General features: G+C 40.9%; 1 protein-coding gene across 11 annotated transcripts in view; it reads right to left on the minus strand.

Annotated features, from left to right (window-relative positions):
* znf438 (zinc finger protein 438) overlaps positions 1-15,176 on the minus strand; it is a 253,656-nt gene that overhangs the window by 80,640 nt on the left and 157,840 nt on the right. For 9 of the 11 annotated variants that reach the window (XR_009442880.1, XR_009442881.1, XM_048548856.2 and 6 more), the window contains one exon: positions 6,006-6,091. The exons of the other annotated variants lie outside the window; for them this stretch is intronic. Coding sequence is in view for 7 of the 9 variants with exons in the window: in XM_048548856.2 (XP_048404813.2) it covers positions 6,006-6,091 (86 nt within the window). In the remaining 2 variants the exon portion in view is untranslated. The remainder of the gene's footprint in view (positions 1-6,005; positions 6,092-15,176) is intronic. 11 annotated transcript variants of the gene reach the window in all.

Raw genomic sequence — 15,176 nt, forward strand, 5'->3', positions numbered from 1 at the left:
GGGCAATAAATTCTGGCCAGGCAGTGACACCTAAGCCTCAACAAAAGAATTTTTAACAAAGATTCTAACCCTATGCTGAAGGGAAGGTCACAATTTTGCTGCTGAAGATACTTGGGCCGAAAACGCAAACTTGTAGAACTCCTGCAGTCCTCAAGTCCATCGGGACACAGGTTCTCTTCAAACAGCAGCTCCAACAGCTTGCTGAGCCACGCTTCCCTGGTGACTGTATTTTTCTTGAGTTCCTCCAGTCCATCCACTTCCTGATTTACAGCTGTTCTTGGGATTATCACTGTTGCCCGTTTGTCTGTTGCAATAATGTAACCATTGAAAAATTATCCAGGATTGTTTTCTATTGTACATGAGCAATACGTGCACCTATACTTTATAGTAATTTTATATAAGGCAAGTACAAATGCTGACTGCATGAAGCAAAATAATGCGATTAAATTGGGTAACAGAGAAAAACCCTGATCTCAATATAGTTGCATATCAGGAGGTTTTATTCTGTAGATTAACATTTGCATGAGACATAAACATGTATAAGGCATAGCTGGTAAACAGCAAAAAACCAGAAAGAAAGAAAAATGCAAGATTGTTGAATGCTAATCTGTTCCATATCATGAAAATGTCCAATACACTACACAGCATACTGAAGCTTCAATGTTTTGTATTAAAGAAACCAAAATGCATTTCCTTTTTAAGTGAATTTCTTGATCAGCATTTACATCCCTTTGATCCATTCCCCTGACTACTTAAGCTGTCCTGAGGTGCGCAAATTCCAAGCAAATTGCACAGACTAGCACAAATTTCAATGCTAGCTAAAATAAGATTCATCTCTGCCTGCTGAAAAAGAAACTACTCAGAGACTAAAGTGTGAAGCTGGATGAACACAGCAGGCCAAGCAGCATCTCAGGAGCCCAAAAGCTGACGTTTCAGGCCTAGACCCCTCATCAGAGAGCTCCATCATCAGAGATTCTCCAGCATCTGCAGTTCCCATTATCTCTCTCTACTCAGAGACTGTTTAAGTAAGAAATGGGATGTGCAGAAAGTAATGGTTTATTTTTTAAACTATTAAATAGAATGGCAAATATTAAAATTTTAACAAAGGTTGCAGCTGTATACATAGAGAGTAGAGTATCTTTCGTTAAGTACAAAATACAAATCGGAAGACAAGCTCAGTAAATGAGAGACGTCAGGACGTACGAGACCCTGCTAACCACCTCTAAGAAAGATGTGTTGTATCAGGTACAATTCACAAAAAGAAATACAATTCTAGTCAAATCTCACCACGAAGCCAGAAAAGTATGCTGTTCAAATCACATTTACAAATGTTAAGTAGTTAATAAAACGTCTTTCTTATCAATTAGTTTTTGATTAAAGGTGGCTTTCTGGCTGACTCAAGACACCCGTTACTTTTTTTGGCAGAGATTAATAACACTGTTGTCAAAGTATCCTGCCTTTGTCACTGAAAGACTATCATGCAAACCATCTGCAATGTTAACATCTGTTGGTGGTCTCCTGGGCAGATGTTTTAGTCTTGCTTTCTTGTCACTGGCATTGGCTACATTATTGCAACAGATGTAGACAATCAGAAAAGTGCTCATTCCCATGGTGAATTATCCTAGACTGTATTTTCTATTTTACATAAGAAATAGGTGCACCTGCACATGTTGTAATCTGATATAAAGGAGCTGCAAGTGTTAATATATTGAAGTACAATTATATGGACAAATGAAGCCGCAGACAGAAGTCCTGGTCTCAGAGTAGCTTTATACCAGTAGATTTTATCCTGTAGGTTAATGTTTGCAGGACCGATCATAATTAATGAGTAAAGGTGGAAAAAAAGGAAAATTCCAAAAAGAAAGAAAAATACAATATTACTGAATATTAATCTATTACTGAGCACAGGATGTTGAAGCTCCAGTGTTTTTGTATCAAGGAAACCCCATTAGCATGTCCTCCCTCACTGTACTCTCAATCACAGGTTTGGTGCCCAGAAGCAGCAATAAGTAGAGCCAGAATGCTTTGCTGTACAAAGGAAAATGCATCATGGAGTACACACATTCACACAGGCTGCAGCTTTCACAATCTTGATATTAAGGGTCATGAAGATGAACGTATGCCCACCTGTTACCACAAATGAACAATATACTTTTTAATCGTATTGAAGAATATTGCCCAAATTTCTAAAATGCAAACATAGTGATAGAGAGATATTTGTTGAGTTGGTGGCGGAAGGGAACAGACAAACAGAAGAAAAGTAAAATCCAGTCACAAAGCTAAAGCGGTCCGCAGAGGTTGATCCAAAAAATGGCTGAGGGAGCTGAAGACATGGTGAACTACAGACTGCATATAACCAAGAGTATAGAAAGAAAAAGACACACACGTATAGATGCAACAGAAAGCCACCTTGCTACCTTCTTTATACTTATATTATGTAATGTTAATATTTCTGATATGCTTAGTTTCTTCAAGTCACTGAGTTGACATGGAACCGAAACAGTGAATATTCTCAATCTGTTGAGAGAGGAACAGAATTAAAATTTTGAGTCCAGTATGACTTCTTCAGAACTGAACAGAGGTAGAAATGTGGTAGGTTTTCTCATATTGAGAAAGTGTGGGTATAGAAGAGAACAGAACAGAACACAGAATTAAACCAGAGATAGTAGGAACTGCAGATGCTGGAGAATCCGAGATAACAAAGGAGTAGAGCTGGATGAACACAGCAGGCCAAGCAGCATCATAGGATCAGGAAGGCTGACGTTTTGGGCCTAGACCCTCCTTCAGAAAATTTTCTGAAGGAGGGTCCAGGCCCGAAACATCAGCCTCCCTGATCCTATGATGGTTCTTGGCTTGCTGTGTTCATCCAGCTCTACACCGTGTTATCACAGAATCAAACCAAACAGAATAGAAGAGTCATGTATGGTGACTTGCACATTTTGCAAAACAAAATGTAACGTGTATAAGTCGCTATACAAAGTCGCCTGCATTAATAGCAGAGACAGATAAGAAAACAAAAAATTAAGACAAAGTCCATCTTAGTTCAATTCACGGTTTCTGGCTTCAGGAAAAGACAGTACCACTGCAAGACTGCCACGTGGGGCTGCTGGAATACCGGGATGAAAGCCGCTGTCGAAGCAGGCCATCCACACCAGATCACTGGAATCCCGGCTGCAAGACTTCACAGAAGCTGTCCGCTGAACGCAGCCACAGCAGCTGCCTGAAGCATCCTTCCTCCACCTAGCCTCGTCTTCTCCACCAATACCAGTTCCCCATGCTTGTCTCCCTGCCACTTGCCTCAGTCCCAATCTGAGCTCACCAGCCGCAATACTCCGCACCCCAAAAAAGCCACTTTCCTACTGCTTTCCACCAAAAAGATGAGAAAGGAAGAACAAAAATAAAGCAGATGGAGTGGACAAGCCCGGACACTGCCTACTCTGCCACCGCCATCTTATTTGTTTTACGGTTCAGTAGAAAGACAGATCAGGGCAAGATTAAAGAGTGAGAGTAATTAAATGACAAAGATGTCATGGAAAAAGAAGCAATGGTTGGTTTATAGAAGTAAAACATTGTAAGTGTTCATGGACGAATTAAGGACAATTCTGCGAATTTAGCAAAAACGTTAAAACAACAGAGACAGGGCATTTGGCAAAAAACCAAGAACAAATCATGCTTATGATTGGAAGTTATTCAACTCGATGTTGAGTCCAGAAGGCTGTAAAAGTACTGAAATGCAAGATGAATAGCTAACCAAACTACTTGTCTATTTTTCAGCTTGCACTGGACTTCTGTGGAATATTGCGAATACCAAGGACAGAAATGTGAACATGTGAGCAAGGTAATGAATTAAAATGCAAAGCAACTGGAAAGGCGATGCCGTGTGTGTGGACTGAATGAAGGTGTTCCATAAAATGTCAGCTTCTTTGATTTCCTCTCAAAGTCAAGAATGCATTGCGAACAGCAAACACGGGAGACTAAATTGAAACAAGTATAAATAAAACATAGTTTCCCCGCAAAGCAATATTTGGGGCTTTGAATAATGAAGCAACACAAGGTAAAAGGCTAGGATTTATAATTATTGAGATTGCATCGGAGAGTGCCATTGGATGGGTTTGAAGTGCTCTGGGTGTTAGAACAGTGGAACAAATAATAACCTCCCTACAGGTACCCACAGTGGCGCCTCTAATTACATGAAGTAAAGGAAGTTGAAGGAGACATTATTGGATGAGAGAACAAAGTTAGGCAGGTCTGCTTGATCCTCAGTTCCAGGGAGAAGCAGAGGGTCCCTAGATTGTCCATACAAGGGACTGAGGTAACCTGGGATTGATTCCCAGGCACAAGGCTTCAGTATATCGACATTTAACTATGAAGTAACATTAATGACATTGGTTTTGACATTTGCATGTAACACTGGAAGCAGTTCTAACTGAGGACAGTGGAGTGAACTGCAATGGAAAAAGCAAATGAGAACTGACAATATGAATTTAAATTTAATTAGGGGTACACAAGGAGAAGAATATCAGAAAACTCCACAGAGGCGGGTGCTATGACCTCTGTTATTCATGGTCTACATAATTTGGACGAAATGGTGCTGGTCTAATTGTTGAGTTTGCAGATGACACAAAGATTGGACGAGTTGTGGTTAGTGAGGAGAATTGTCAGAGGACAGAGCAGGACATAGATCATTTGGAGGCATGGGGAGAAAAATGACAGATGCGGTTTAATCTGGACAAATGTGAGATGATGCAGTTTGGAAGATCAAGTACAGATGGAAATTATGCAGTGAATGGTGGAACATTTAGGAATATTGACATGCAGAGGGATCTGAGTATAAGGTCCACAGATCACTGAAGGTGGCAGTGCAGGTATATAAGGTAGTAAAAAAAAAGGCCTGTATCACGCTTGCCTTCATTGGAAGGGGCATTCAGTATAAATGATAGGCAGGTTATGCTGCAGCTTTATAGAACTTTAATTAGGCCATACGTGGAATATTGCATACAGTGCTGGTCACCACACTACCAGAAGGATGTGGATGCTTTGGAGAGGGTACAGAAAAGGTTTACCAGGATTTTACATGGTATGGGGGATTTTAACCAAGAAGAAAGGTTGGTTGACTGGGTTTGTTTTCACTGGAACAGAGCAGGTTGAAGGGCGACCTGATAGAATTTTATAAGAATACAAATGGCATGCACAGAGTGGAAAGTATGAGGTCTTTTCCCAGGGTGGAGGGGTCAATAGCTATGGACACAGGTTCAAAGAGTGGGGTTGTGGGAGGAGTTTAAAAGAAATGTGTGAAACATGCTTTTCACACAAAGGGTGGTGAGAGTGCCTGGAACATGCTGCCAGAGCTGGTGGTGGAAGTGGACACAAGAGCAGCATTCAAAAAGCACCTGGATGAATATACGAATAGTATGGGAATAAGTGAAAACAGTTTTGGTATGGAAAGGCAAAGCGTGCTGGCATAGGCTTGGAAGACCAAAGGGCCTGTTTCTATACTGTGTTGTTCTTTTTCTTTAGAAGTCAACAAATTCAACTGTGCTTCAGATCAATCCTCCCAATTTCATGGCATTCAGCTGACAAAGGTGACAAAGGTGACAAATGATCATCTGTAAGATTTACTGTTTATTGTCCTATATATCTGATGGCGCTATAAAACTAAATGCAACAACAGTTAACAAAAAGCCAACATACTGCAGTTCATCTCTAAATGAATCCTCATTACTCCCTTTCATCATCATGCATCTTAATGGTTACTTCCTTTGATTACTATGCACTTAAGATCGCAGAGCCCAGTGCAATTTCACCAGTGGGCAAACAGATAACAAAGAAGATCACTATAAATGAATGCAGGGTTAACATGTTTTTAGTGACAGAATACAAACATAACTAACTCAAATTATAACATTTCCCTAATTTTATACCTGAAAAATACATAGTTTTTCAAATTACAAGATTTTCTAGTGCTCCAAGTTAATCACTGCATTTACTGAAAGACAATATCTTACCAGCAGCCTTTGGTGAGTCATGAATAAAACCCTGCATCTGTTCACAGATTTGTGTTTGGCTGTCATCTACATTGTCAACTTCTTGTCTGTAACAAAGAAATTACAGAATACTCTCTTGTGTGGAGGCAAACACAATTGATTCAACATCATGTAATACTAGCATTATATGCCACGTCATTTTGGTATGAACAAAATTCCGCTAAATAAGACAATGAAAATATGATGAAATCAAAACACTTGATGCTCATAAGTCATGCATGTTTACATACAGGTCTCATGTATTCTTATTTCAAAACCAATACAGCATAATTCATACGGCAAAGACTTTAACTCTAAACACAATGAAAAAGGATTCAGGCAGTGAAACATAAGGACAAAAACTGTGATTCTAAAACAATAAAAGGACATACTGCAGGAGAGAAGAAATTGTAATAATATGGCTACTCTCTTCAATTACAATTGACAATTCACCATTGCTAGTTAGTATAGTCTTCTCCATAGATGGCAGCTGTGCCGTGACCAATTATTTTGGATCCAGATTTAAATATGCCAAATTTTATTTCACTGAAAACATATTTTCTATTTCCTTTGTAATGGGACCAGTTATGTAGGGCTGTTAATTATTGGGTATGTAATCCAGACAATTGCACTAAGAATTCAAACTATGTGGGTTCAAAGTTAGATTTAAGTACTGAACTCAGTGCTAGAAAATTTGCAAACACACCGTGAACATGAAATGGCTACATTACCATTATAACTGGCTCACTATTTGTCAAAGGAAACTTTAGCCAAACTGGCTTGGCTGTGGCTCGAGTATCACACCAAAGCTTCACTGTGAAGTGGCCTAATATGCCATTCAGTTATGGATCGGCAAGGAATGGCAGAGAAGTTATGTTAATCTTGGAGACAAACTTGGTTAGACTACTTAAAGTTCTATGAACAGTTCTGGTCTTGAAAACAGATTTTTAAAATTCTTTCAGGGATGAGGGACTTGTTGGCTGGACCAGCATTTACTGCCCATCACTAAGTGCCCTTAACACGATGGTGGCCATGGTGGTGAGCTGCCTTCTTGAAGTGCTGCTGTCTATTTGGTGCAGGTACTGTTAGTGAAGAAATTTCCTGGTTTCTGACCAGCAACCCAAAAGAAATGATGATATATTTCCAAATCAGGAAGGGAGAGTGGCTTGGTGAGGAACGTGCAGGTGGCCGTACTCCCATTTACCTGTTGCACTTGTCCGCCTCGATGGAATTAGTCATAGATCTGGAAGGTATGGTCTGAGGAGTCTGAGCAAATTTCTGCAGTGCATCTTGTAATTTGTACACACTGATACTCCCGCAAATCAGTGGTGAATGTTTGTGGATGCGCTGCAATCAAATAGGTTGCTTATTCTGGATGTGTCACGCTTTTTGAATGCTGTTGGAGCTATTCTCATCTAGATAAGTGAGGAGTGTTGTTCCCTCTACCTGGGGAGCTCTGTTAACATCAATTGGCATCCTGTTGTATGACTTCCGTTTCCAGAAGCCACAGATTCGCACGGGCTTTGAAGGTCTACGCAACAGAAAAAAAGTTAGAATGATGTATGGAATAAGGAAGTGGTGGAGGTTGGTACAATTATAACATTTAAAGGGCATCTGGATAAGTACATGAAGAGGAAGGGTTTAGAGGGGTATGGGACAAACACTAGCAAATGGGACTAGATTTAGGATATCTGGTCAGCATGGACGAGCTGGGCCAAAGGGGTGTTTTCATGCAGTGCAGCTCGGTGATCCTATTAATGTAGGTGGGGGTATTCTGACATATTGCTGACATGTGCCTGAAATGATGGGCTGGCTTTGGGGAAGTCAAGTGGTGATTTATTTGCTGCAGGATCCTCATTTTAGCTTGCTCTTGTTGCCACTATATTCATATGTCTAGTCCAGTTCAGTTTCTAGTCAATGGTAGCCCCCAGATAGCTGATTGTGAAGGATTTAGCAATGGTCATTTCACTGAATATCAAAGTGTGATATCTGGATTCTCTCTTGTCGGATATGTTCATTGTCTGACACTGTGTGGTGTGGTGTGGTGTTAATTATTACTTGTCAACCTAAACCTGGATACTGTCCGGATCTTACTGGACATGAATGCCTTCAGTAACTGAAGTTGTAAATGATGCTGACAATTACGCAATTATCACATTCAGACTTCTGATCCTACGGTAGGGAGAAAGGTAATTTATGAAAAGTTGAAAATAGTTGAACTTAGGACACAGTGCTGAGGAATTCCTGCAATGATGTCCTACGGCTGAGGTAAGCAACATTAAAAAATTCTTACCACCTTTCTGAGTGCCAGGTGTGATTTCAACCAGCAGACAGTTTTCTCCCAATTTCCACTGATTCCAGTTTTGCTAGGGCTCCTTGATACCACATTCAGTCAAATACGGATTTCATGTCAAGGGCAGTCACTCGAACCTCACCTCTGAAATTCAGTTCTGTTGTCCATGTTTGAACTAAGGCTATAATGAAGTCAGGAGTTGAATGACCTTGGTGGAACCTACACAGAGTGTCAGTGAGCAGCTTATTACTATGTGAGTGCTATGTGACAGTACAGTTGGTAACCCTTTCAATTGTTTCACTGATGATCAAATTTGACAGATTGGGGTGGTAACTGGACAGTTTCGATTTGTCTTGCTTTTTGTGTGTAGGATGTACATGGGAAATTATCCACAAAGCTGTTTTAATGTCAGTGTTGTAGCTGCACTCAAACAGATCAGCAAGGGGTGCAGCAAATTCTGCAGCACCAGTCTTCAGCGCCATTGCCATAATGTTGTCAGAGACCAGAGTCATTGTGGCATCCTATAGCTCCAGCTGTTTCTTAACATTACAGGGTGAACTGAATTGACTGAGGAGTGGCACCAGTGATACTGGGGCCCTCTGTAAGAAACAAAAATTAATCATCCACTTGGCAATTCTGACTGAACACTATTATGAATGCTTCAGCCTCATCCCTAAAGCTGATGCTCTCGACAATCCCATTTTTGAGGTTGGGGATATTAATGAAGCTTGTTCCTCCACTGAGTTACTGGGGCTATTGAAATGTCCACCGCCATCATGACAATGTAACAGGACTGTAGATCTTAAATTTGGTCTATTGGTTTTGGGAATGTTTAACTCTGTCTTTAACTTGTACCAAACAGCATAAGCAACATGAGTAGTCCTGTGTTCTGGCTTCAGCATGTTGACACCTTTTCCGTTCTGGCTAGTGCTGCCCATCACATGTCCACCTGCACTCTTCAGTGAACCAGGCTGATCCTCTGACTTGAGGGTAAAGGTAGAATGGGGATATGCCTAGCAATCAGGCTGAAGATTGTTTCAAATACATTTCTGCTTCTGGTGCTGCTGCTGACAGCTGACAAGTGCCTCCTGGATGTCCAGTCTTGAGTTATTAGATCTACTTGAAATCTATCCAATTTAGCACAGCAATAATGCTACAGAACATAATGGAATACATCCTCAATATGAAGATGGGTCTTATTCTCCATATGGAATATGTGGTGGTTACTCCTATCAACACTATTAAGATGCATCTGCAACACATAGATTGTTGAATTTGAAGTGAAATATGTTTTTCTCGTTTCTTGGTTTCAGCAGCTGCTTAGGATTCAACCAATTCGGTCAGTTGTGGTGCTACTGAGTCATTCTTGGTGATGGACACTGACGTCCTCCACCCAGAGTATTCTGTCACCCTGACCGCTTCCTTCGTGTAGTGTTCAACACAGTGATTAAAGATTCATCATCTCAGGGTGGTGTGTGATAAACAGCAGGCAGTAGCCTGGTCCATGTTTGACCTGACATGTCATGGTGGTCTGACATCAATATTAAGGACTCCCAGGCCAACTCTCTCCTAAGTGGAAACCACAGTGATGGTCACCATGGTGTCTGGGACATCATCTGCAAGATCAGATTCTGTGAGTATGACTACGTCAGGCTGTGAGATAACTCTCTTAAATTTTGCACTCAATTCCACATGTTAGTAAGGAGGACTCAAAGAGGTTTGTCAGCGCTGAACTTCTTGTTGTAGCTTCTACTGCCTGGTCCAGTTTCATTCCTTTTGAGAATGTATTGTTTTAGCAATTTGATACAATTGAGTGACTTGCTAGGCCATTTCAGAAGCTAGTCAAGTGTCTGGGTATGGAGTCATTGTGGGTAAGACCAGTTAAGGATGAATTTTAATGGCAATCAACAATGGCCATATGGTCATCTACTAGAGCTTTTTATTCTAGGCTTTTTTTAATTTCAATGACATTACCTGCTGTGATGGGATTTCAACCTGGATCCCCAGTGTACTATCTGGGTCTCTGGATTACTAGTTCAGTGGCAATACCACTACACGATTCCTTTTCATATCACCTGAAGCTATTCATTAACCTAACAGAGGGCTAAACGTTGAGTCAAAAAACACGTTACAGCAAGAAGGCGGTCATCTAGCTCATTGTGTCCATGCCAGTCCCATGCAAAAGTGACTCAGATATTCCCACCTTATCCTGTGTAGCCTTGCCATTTATCTGTTCTTTCCAACGGCTTTGGGGTTTGTGATTGCTTGAAATTTATCACTCTCTGCATTTTACAAGCAATGTGTAACCGAATAAATTATTATTACTTTGCCTTGTTCCTGTCCTTTTCCATAGAATCTTAAGGTTTAGGTTGGCTATGATCCTTGTCTCCTAAACATTCCCTACAAGCACTTGACACATTGGAGCCACCTCATTTCCAAGAACCACATGTACAGGTAAACAATTCCAATCCACAAAATTCTTCTGACTACACCTCATGATCTCTTCCTCATCGATCACAGTTTACAATTAGGAAATTAAAGCTTATCGCTATAACTTCTACCTAATTTTTGTACATGTCTGTAATTTCCTTGCAAACTGACTCCTCAATATCTTTTCCACTAATTACATGGCTATGCTGCCCATCCAATAGTTAACGGGATCTCTACTGTTTTGTAACTTTGACCAAGTGAATTTTTCCCTTGAGCCCTCTTTCTGCAACACTGTAATAGGCTCCTTAACCACTTTCTTTCCTTCCCTAACTTTCACGAATACCTTTTTCTGGGAATATTTAGAACCCGATACTGGCTTTATCTCAATCCAAAGAAATATTAGGAAGACCAAAATGGAGTTTATGGCAGGAACCAAAGAAAATCTCTTTCTCTGGCAATTACTTGAGACTGAAACACCATTCTTAATTTTAGGATGAGCTTCTGACAATATACCAGTGCCACCACTAAGACTGCTTATCTCCAATTAAAACATAAAATGATAGCAACATTCAGCAAGCCAGACTGCAGATGTGGAGACAAAAATCGAGTCAATCTTTCAGGTCAAACTCAGTCAGGTCTGACAAAAGTTCATTAATATGAAACTTCTAACCCTGACCCACTGAACACTTTTACCATTTTTTTTACTATTTCAAATTTCTAGCAGCAGCATTTTGCTTTAGTCTTTCCATTTCTATGAAATCACTCAATTCTGACCCACCTCAGCTCATCTGCTGTGTAATCTGTAAACCTTTGGAACATTCAGAGTTGGCTTTTTTTATTCATTCGTGGAACGTGGGCATCTCTAGCTAAGCCAATATTTACTACCCATCCCTAATAGCCTAGAGAACAGTTAAGAATCAACTACGTTGCTGTGGGTCTGGAGTCACATGTAGGCCAAACTAGGTAAGAATGGCAGATTTTCTTCTCTAAAGGACATTAGTGAACCAGGTGGGTTTTTCCCAACAATCGACAATGGTCATTATTAGACTTTAATTCCAGATTCTTTCTTGAATTAAAATTCCACCATCTGCCAATGGAGGGATTTGAACCCAGGTCACCAGAACATTAGAGATAACAAGGTGTAGAGCTGGATGAACACAGCAGGGCAAGCAGCATCAGAGAAGCAGGAAAGCTGACGTTTCGGAAGAAGGGTCTAGGCCCAAAACATCAGCCTTCCTGCTCCTCTGATGCTGCTTGGCCTGCTGTGTTCATCCAGCTCTACACCTTGTAGTCTCAGATTCTCCAGCATCTGCAGTACCTACTATCTCTCACCAAAACATTAGCCGAGTTTCTGCATTAATAGTCTAATGGCAATACCACAAGGCCATTGCCTTCCCATGTAATGGGCTCTTGACCAACCTCAAATTCTAAATTCCATAAAGTTAAGGTCATTTAGAATTCTGCTATTCACGTGCTAATTTGTACCAAGTCCCCTTCCCCCATCTCCCTGATGGGTGCTCACTCACTTAGACTGGGCCCCAGTTAGGCAACACGTTGATTTTAAAATTCTCATTCTTGTTTGGAAACTTACAAGATAATGTATGGTTTAGAAGGGGTGGATGCTAGGAAGTTGTTTCCATTAGGCGGGGAGACTAGGACCCGTGGGCACAGCCTTAAAATTAGAGGAGGTAAATTTAAAACTGAAATGAGACGACATTTCTTCAGCCAGAGAGTGGTGGGCTTGTGGAATTCATTGCCACAGAGTGCAGTGGAGGCCAGGACATTGGATGCCTTCAAGGCAGAGATCGACAAATTCTTGATCTTAAAAGGAATCAAGGGCTACGGGTTGGAGAGCAGGGAAGTGGCGTTGAAATGCCCATCAGCCATGATTTAAATGGCGGAGTGGACTTGATGAGCCGAATGGCCTTACTTCCACTCCTATGTCCTATGGTCTTATGGAAATTTCTCCTTTTCGTTATCCCCCCTCTACCTCTACAAGCACATGCAGCCTGACAACTGCACCAACTCTGGGCTTTTTTTGAAAATTCATTCACGGGATGACAGCAATACAGGCTAGGCCACCCTTTACTACTCATCCCAGAGGACAGTTAAGAGTCAGCCACAGTGCTGTGGATCAGAGGTCACATGTAGTTCAGACTAGGTAAGGATGCCACTTCCTTGCCTAGGGAGCATGAATGAACCACATGAGCTTTTCCAACAATTGACAATGTCATGGTTTTCATCAGGCTCTTAATTCCAGATTTTATTGAATTCAAATTTCACCATCTGCTGTGGTTGGATGTGAACATTATTTGGGTCTCTGATTAACAGTCCAATGGTATCAGCTCTCAGGTATGCTCTCAGTGCATCCCTGATTATAATCATTCCTGAGCCGCTGAAGGCAGTCCTTCCAGCCACCTATGCACAAAGCTTTAAACTTCCACTTTTGTATTCTTCCGAGCACACCACCACCCCCCCCCCCCACCGAGGTTAATCACTTTGACAAAGCTTTCAATCAGCAGATCTAATGTCTCCTTATGAAGCTCGCTGTCAAGTTTTATCATGCTCCAATGAAGCAACTTGCAATATTTTACTCTGTTAAAAGCACCAGGCAGGACCGTGGCTCAGTGGTTAGCATGCTGCCTCACAGCACCAGGGACCCAGGCTCGATTCCAGCCTCGGGTGACGGTCTGTGCGGAGTTTGCACATTGTCCCTGTATTTGCGTTTCCGGTGCTCTGGTTTCCTCCCACAGTCCAAAGATGTGCAGGTTAGGTGAATTGGCCATGCTAAACTGCCCATAGGGATGTGTAGATTAGGTGGATTATGGGTCTGGGTGGGATGCTCTGAGGGTCGGTGTGGACTTGTTGGGCCAAAGGGCCTGTTTCCACACTATAGGGATTCTATGATTTTAATACAGATTGTTGGTAAGAGTTTACTTTCATCAAAAAAAAGAAACAAGCTCAAATGCCTTTCTTTAAAGAAAAAAAACGCTGAGCGGTGACGTGATAAAGGCCTTTAAGATTAAGAAAGGATTTGATCGATTAGAGGTAGAGAACATGTTTATAGTTTACAGTGATACAAGGCTTTTGGGTTATAAGTACAAGACAGTCACAAACAAATAGAAGCTTTTGCTAAATATGATGTGGTTTTGTGTTTCATTCAACGTTCATGCAGGGAAAATGCTGTTTTCAAAGAGGAAAATACAGAAAATCTCCCAGAAACACTAGGAAACAAAGCAACTTGTGAAAATGAGGAAGTGAAATGAACTATTAATAATAAAAAGGTAGTATTAAAAATATTAACAAAATTGAAAGTTGATAAATCCCTTCGACAAGACAAGCTGCATTCCAGAGTGTTGAATGCACTGAGAATTATCTTTCAAAGTTCTATAGATGTGAAAATGGCTTCAGAAGCCTGGCAAATAGCAATTTTAATACCATAATTTACATGGGAGGGAGAGATTAAAATGAGCACTGCAAACCTGCTGGTTGGATATCTGTAGCAGGTAAAATAATAGAAACTCTTACAAAGGATGTGATAACTGAGTATTTAGAAAATAATGCCATGACTGGGCAAAGTGACAAAGATTTATGAAAAAGAAGTTGATGCTTGACAAACTTGTGAGAGTTTCATGAGGATGCAACTAGCTGAACAGCTAAGCCACAACCAAGAATGGGATGGATTTAGATTTTTTTTAAAGTAAGATTTTGGCAAGGTTCCACTCAGGATAGTAAACAAAACCATAGACATTAGATTGGGGTTACATACTGCTGTGGAATACGAATAGGACGGTGAATGAATAGGCTGCAGAGTGCATCCATATGGTAAGCAAGCTAGTGAGGATGTGAGAGGGTTGGAGATGGTTGCTGGCTAGGGTTGCATCTGTGCATGGCTAGATGTGCCTGAGCCACTCTCACACTCAAGCCTGCCTCTCTTCTTCCATCCCTAAAGATCTAACAACACAGCAGGAAATCTCTGGCAAAAAGAGGACCCACATCTGATCCCCAATTCCATGTGAATTCCACCAAGGACGTTCAGAGTCTGTCCCACGAGAAGTGAACCAAGGTCAACTTTCGTTAGCCAAATCCTTAAATTTGTTCTGGGCCCCACCACCTGCCCTGGTGATCAGAGCTGGAGAACAACTTGAGTCCTTTTCTCTCTTTCTCTGCTGCTGAACCAAAAGGTATAAAAAAGATTTTATGAACTAGCTCTGCTGTTTGGCACTTTTTAACGGTTACTTTATCAGTTACTCAACTAAATGAACAAATTATTGCCTTGGAATTTTTGACAGTTGTGGTAACATTTATTTTTCTGAAATTTGTTCACTTGCTGTGGAGCATGAGAAAAATTGAAATGTAACTCCACACTGATACGAATAGGTAGGCTAACTCTGGGCTAAGTGATTAGGCAAGAACAGGTTCATTTGAAT

Source organism: Stegostoma tigrinum, chromosome 2 (genome assembly GCF_030684315.1).
Source record: "Stegostoma tigrinum isolate sSteTig4 chromosome 2, sSteTig4.hap1, whole genome shotgun sequence".
NCBI lineage: Eukaryota > Metazoa > Chordata > Chondrichthyes > Orectolobiformes > Stegostomatidae > Stegostoma > Stegostoma tigrinum.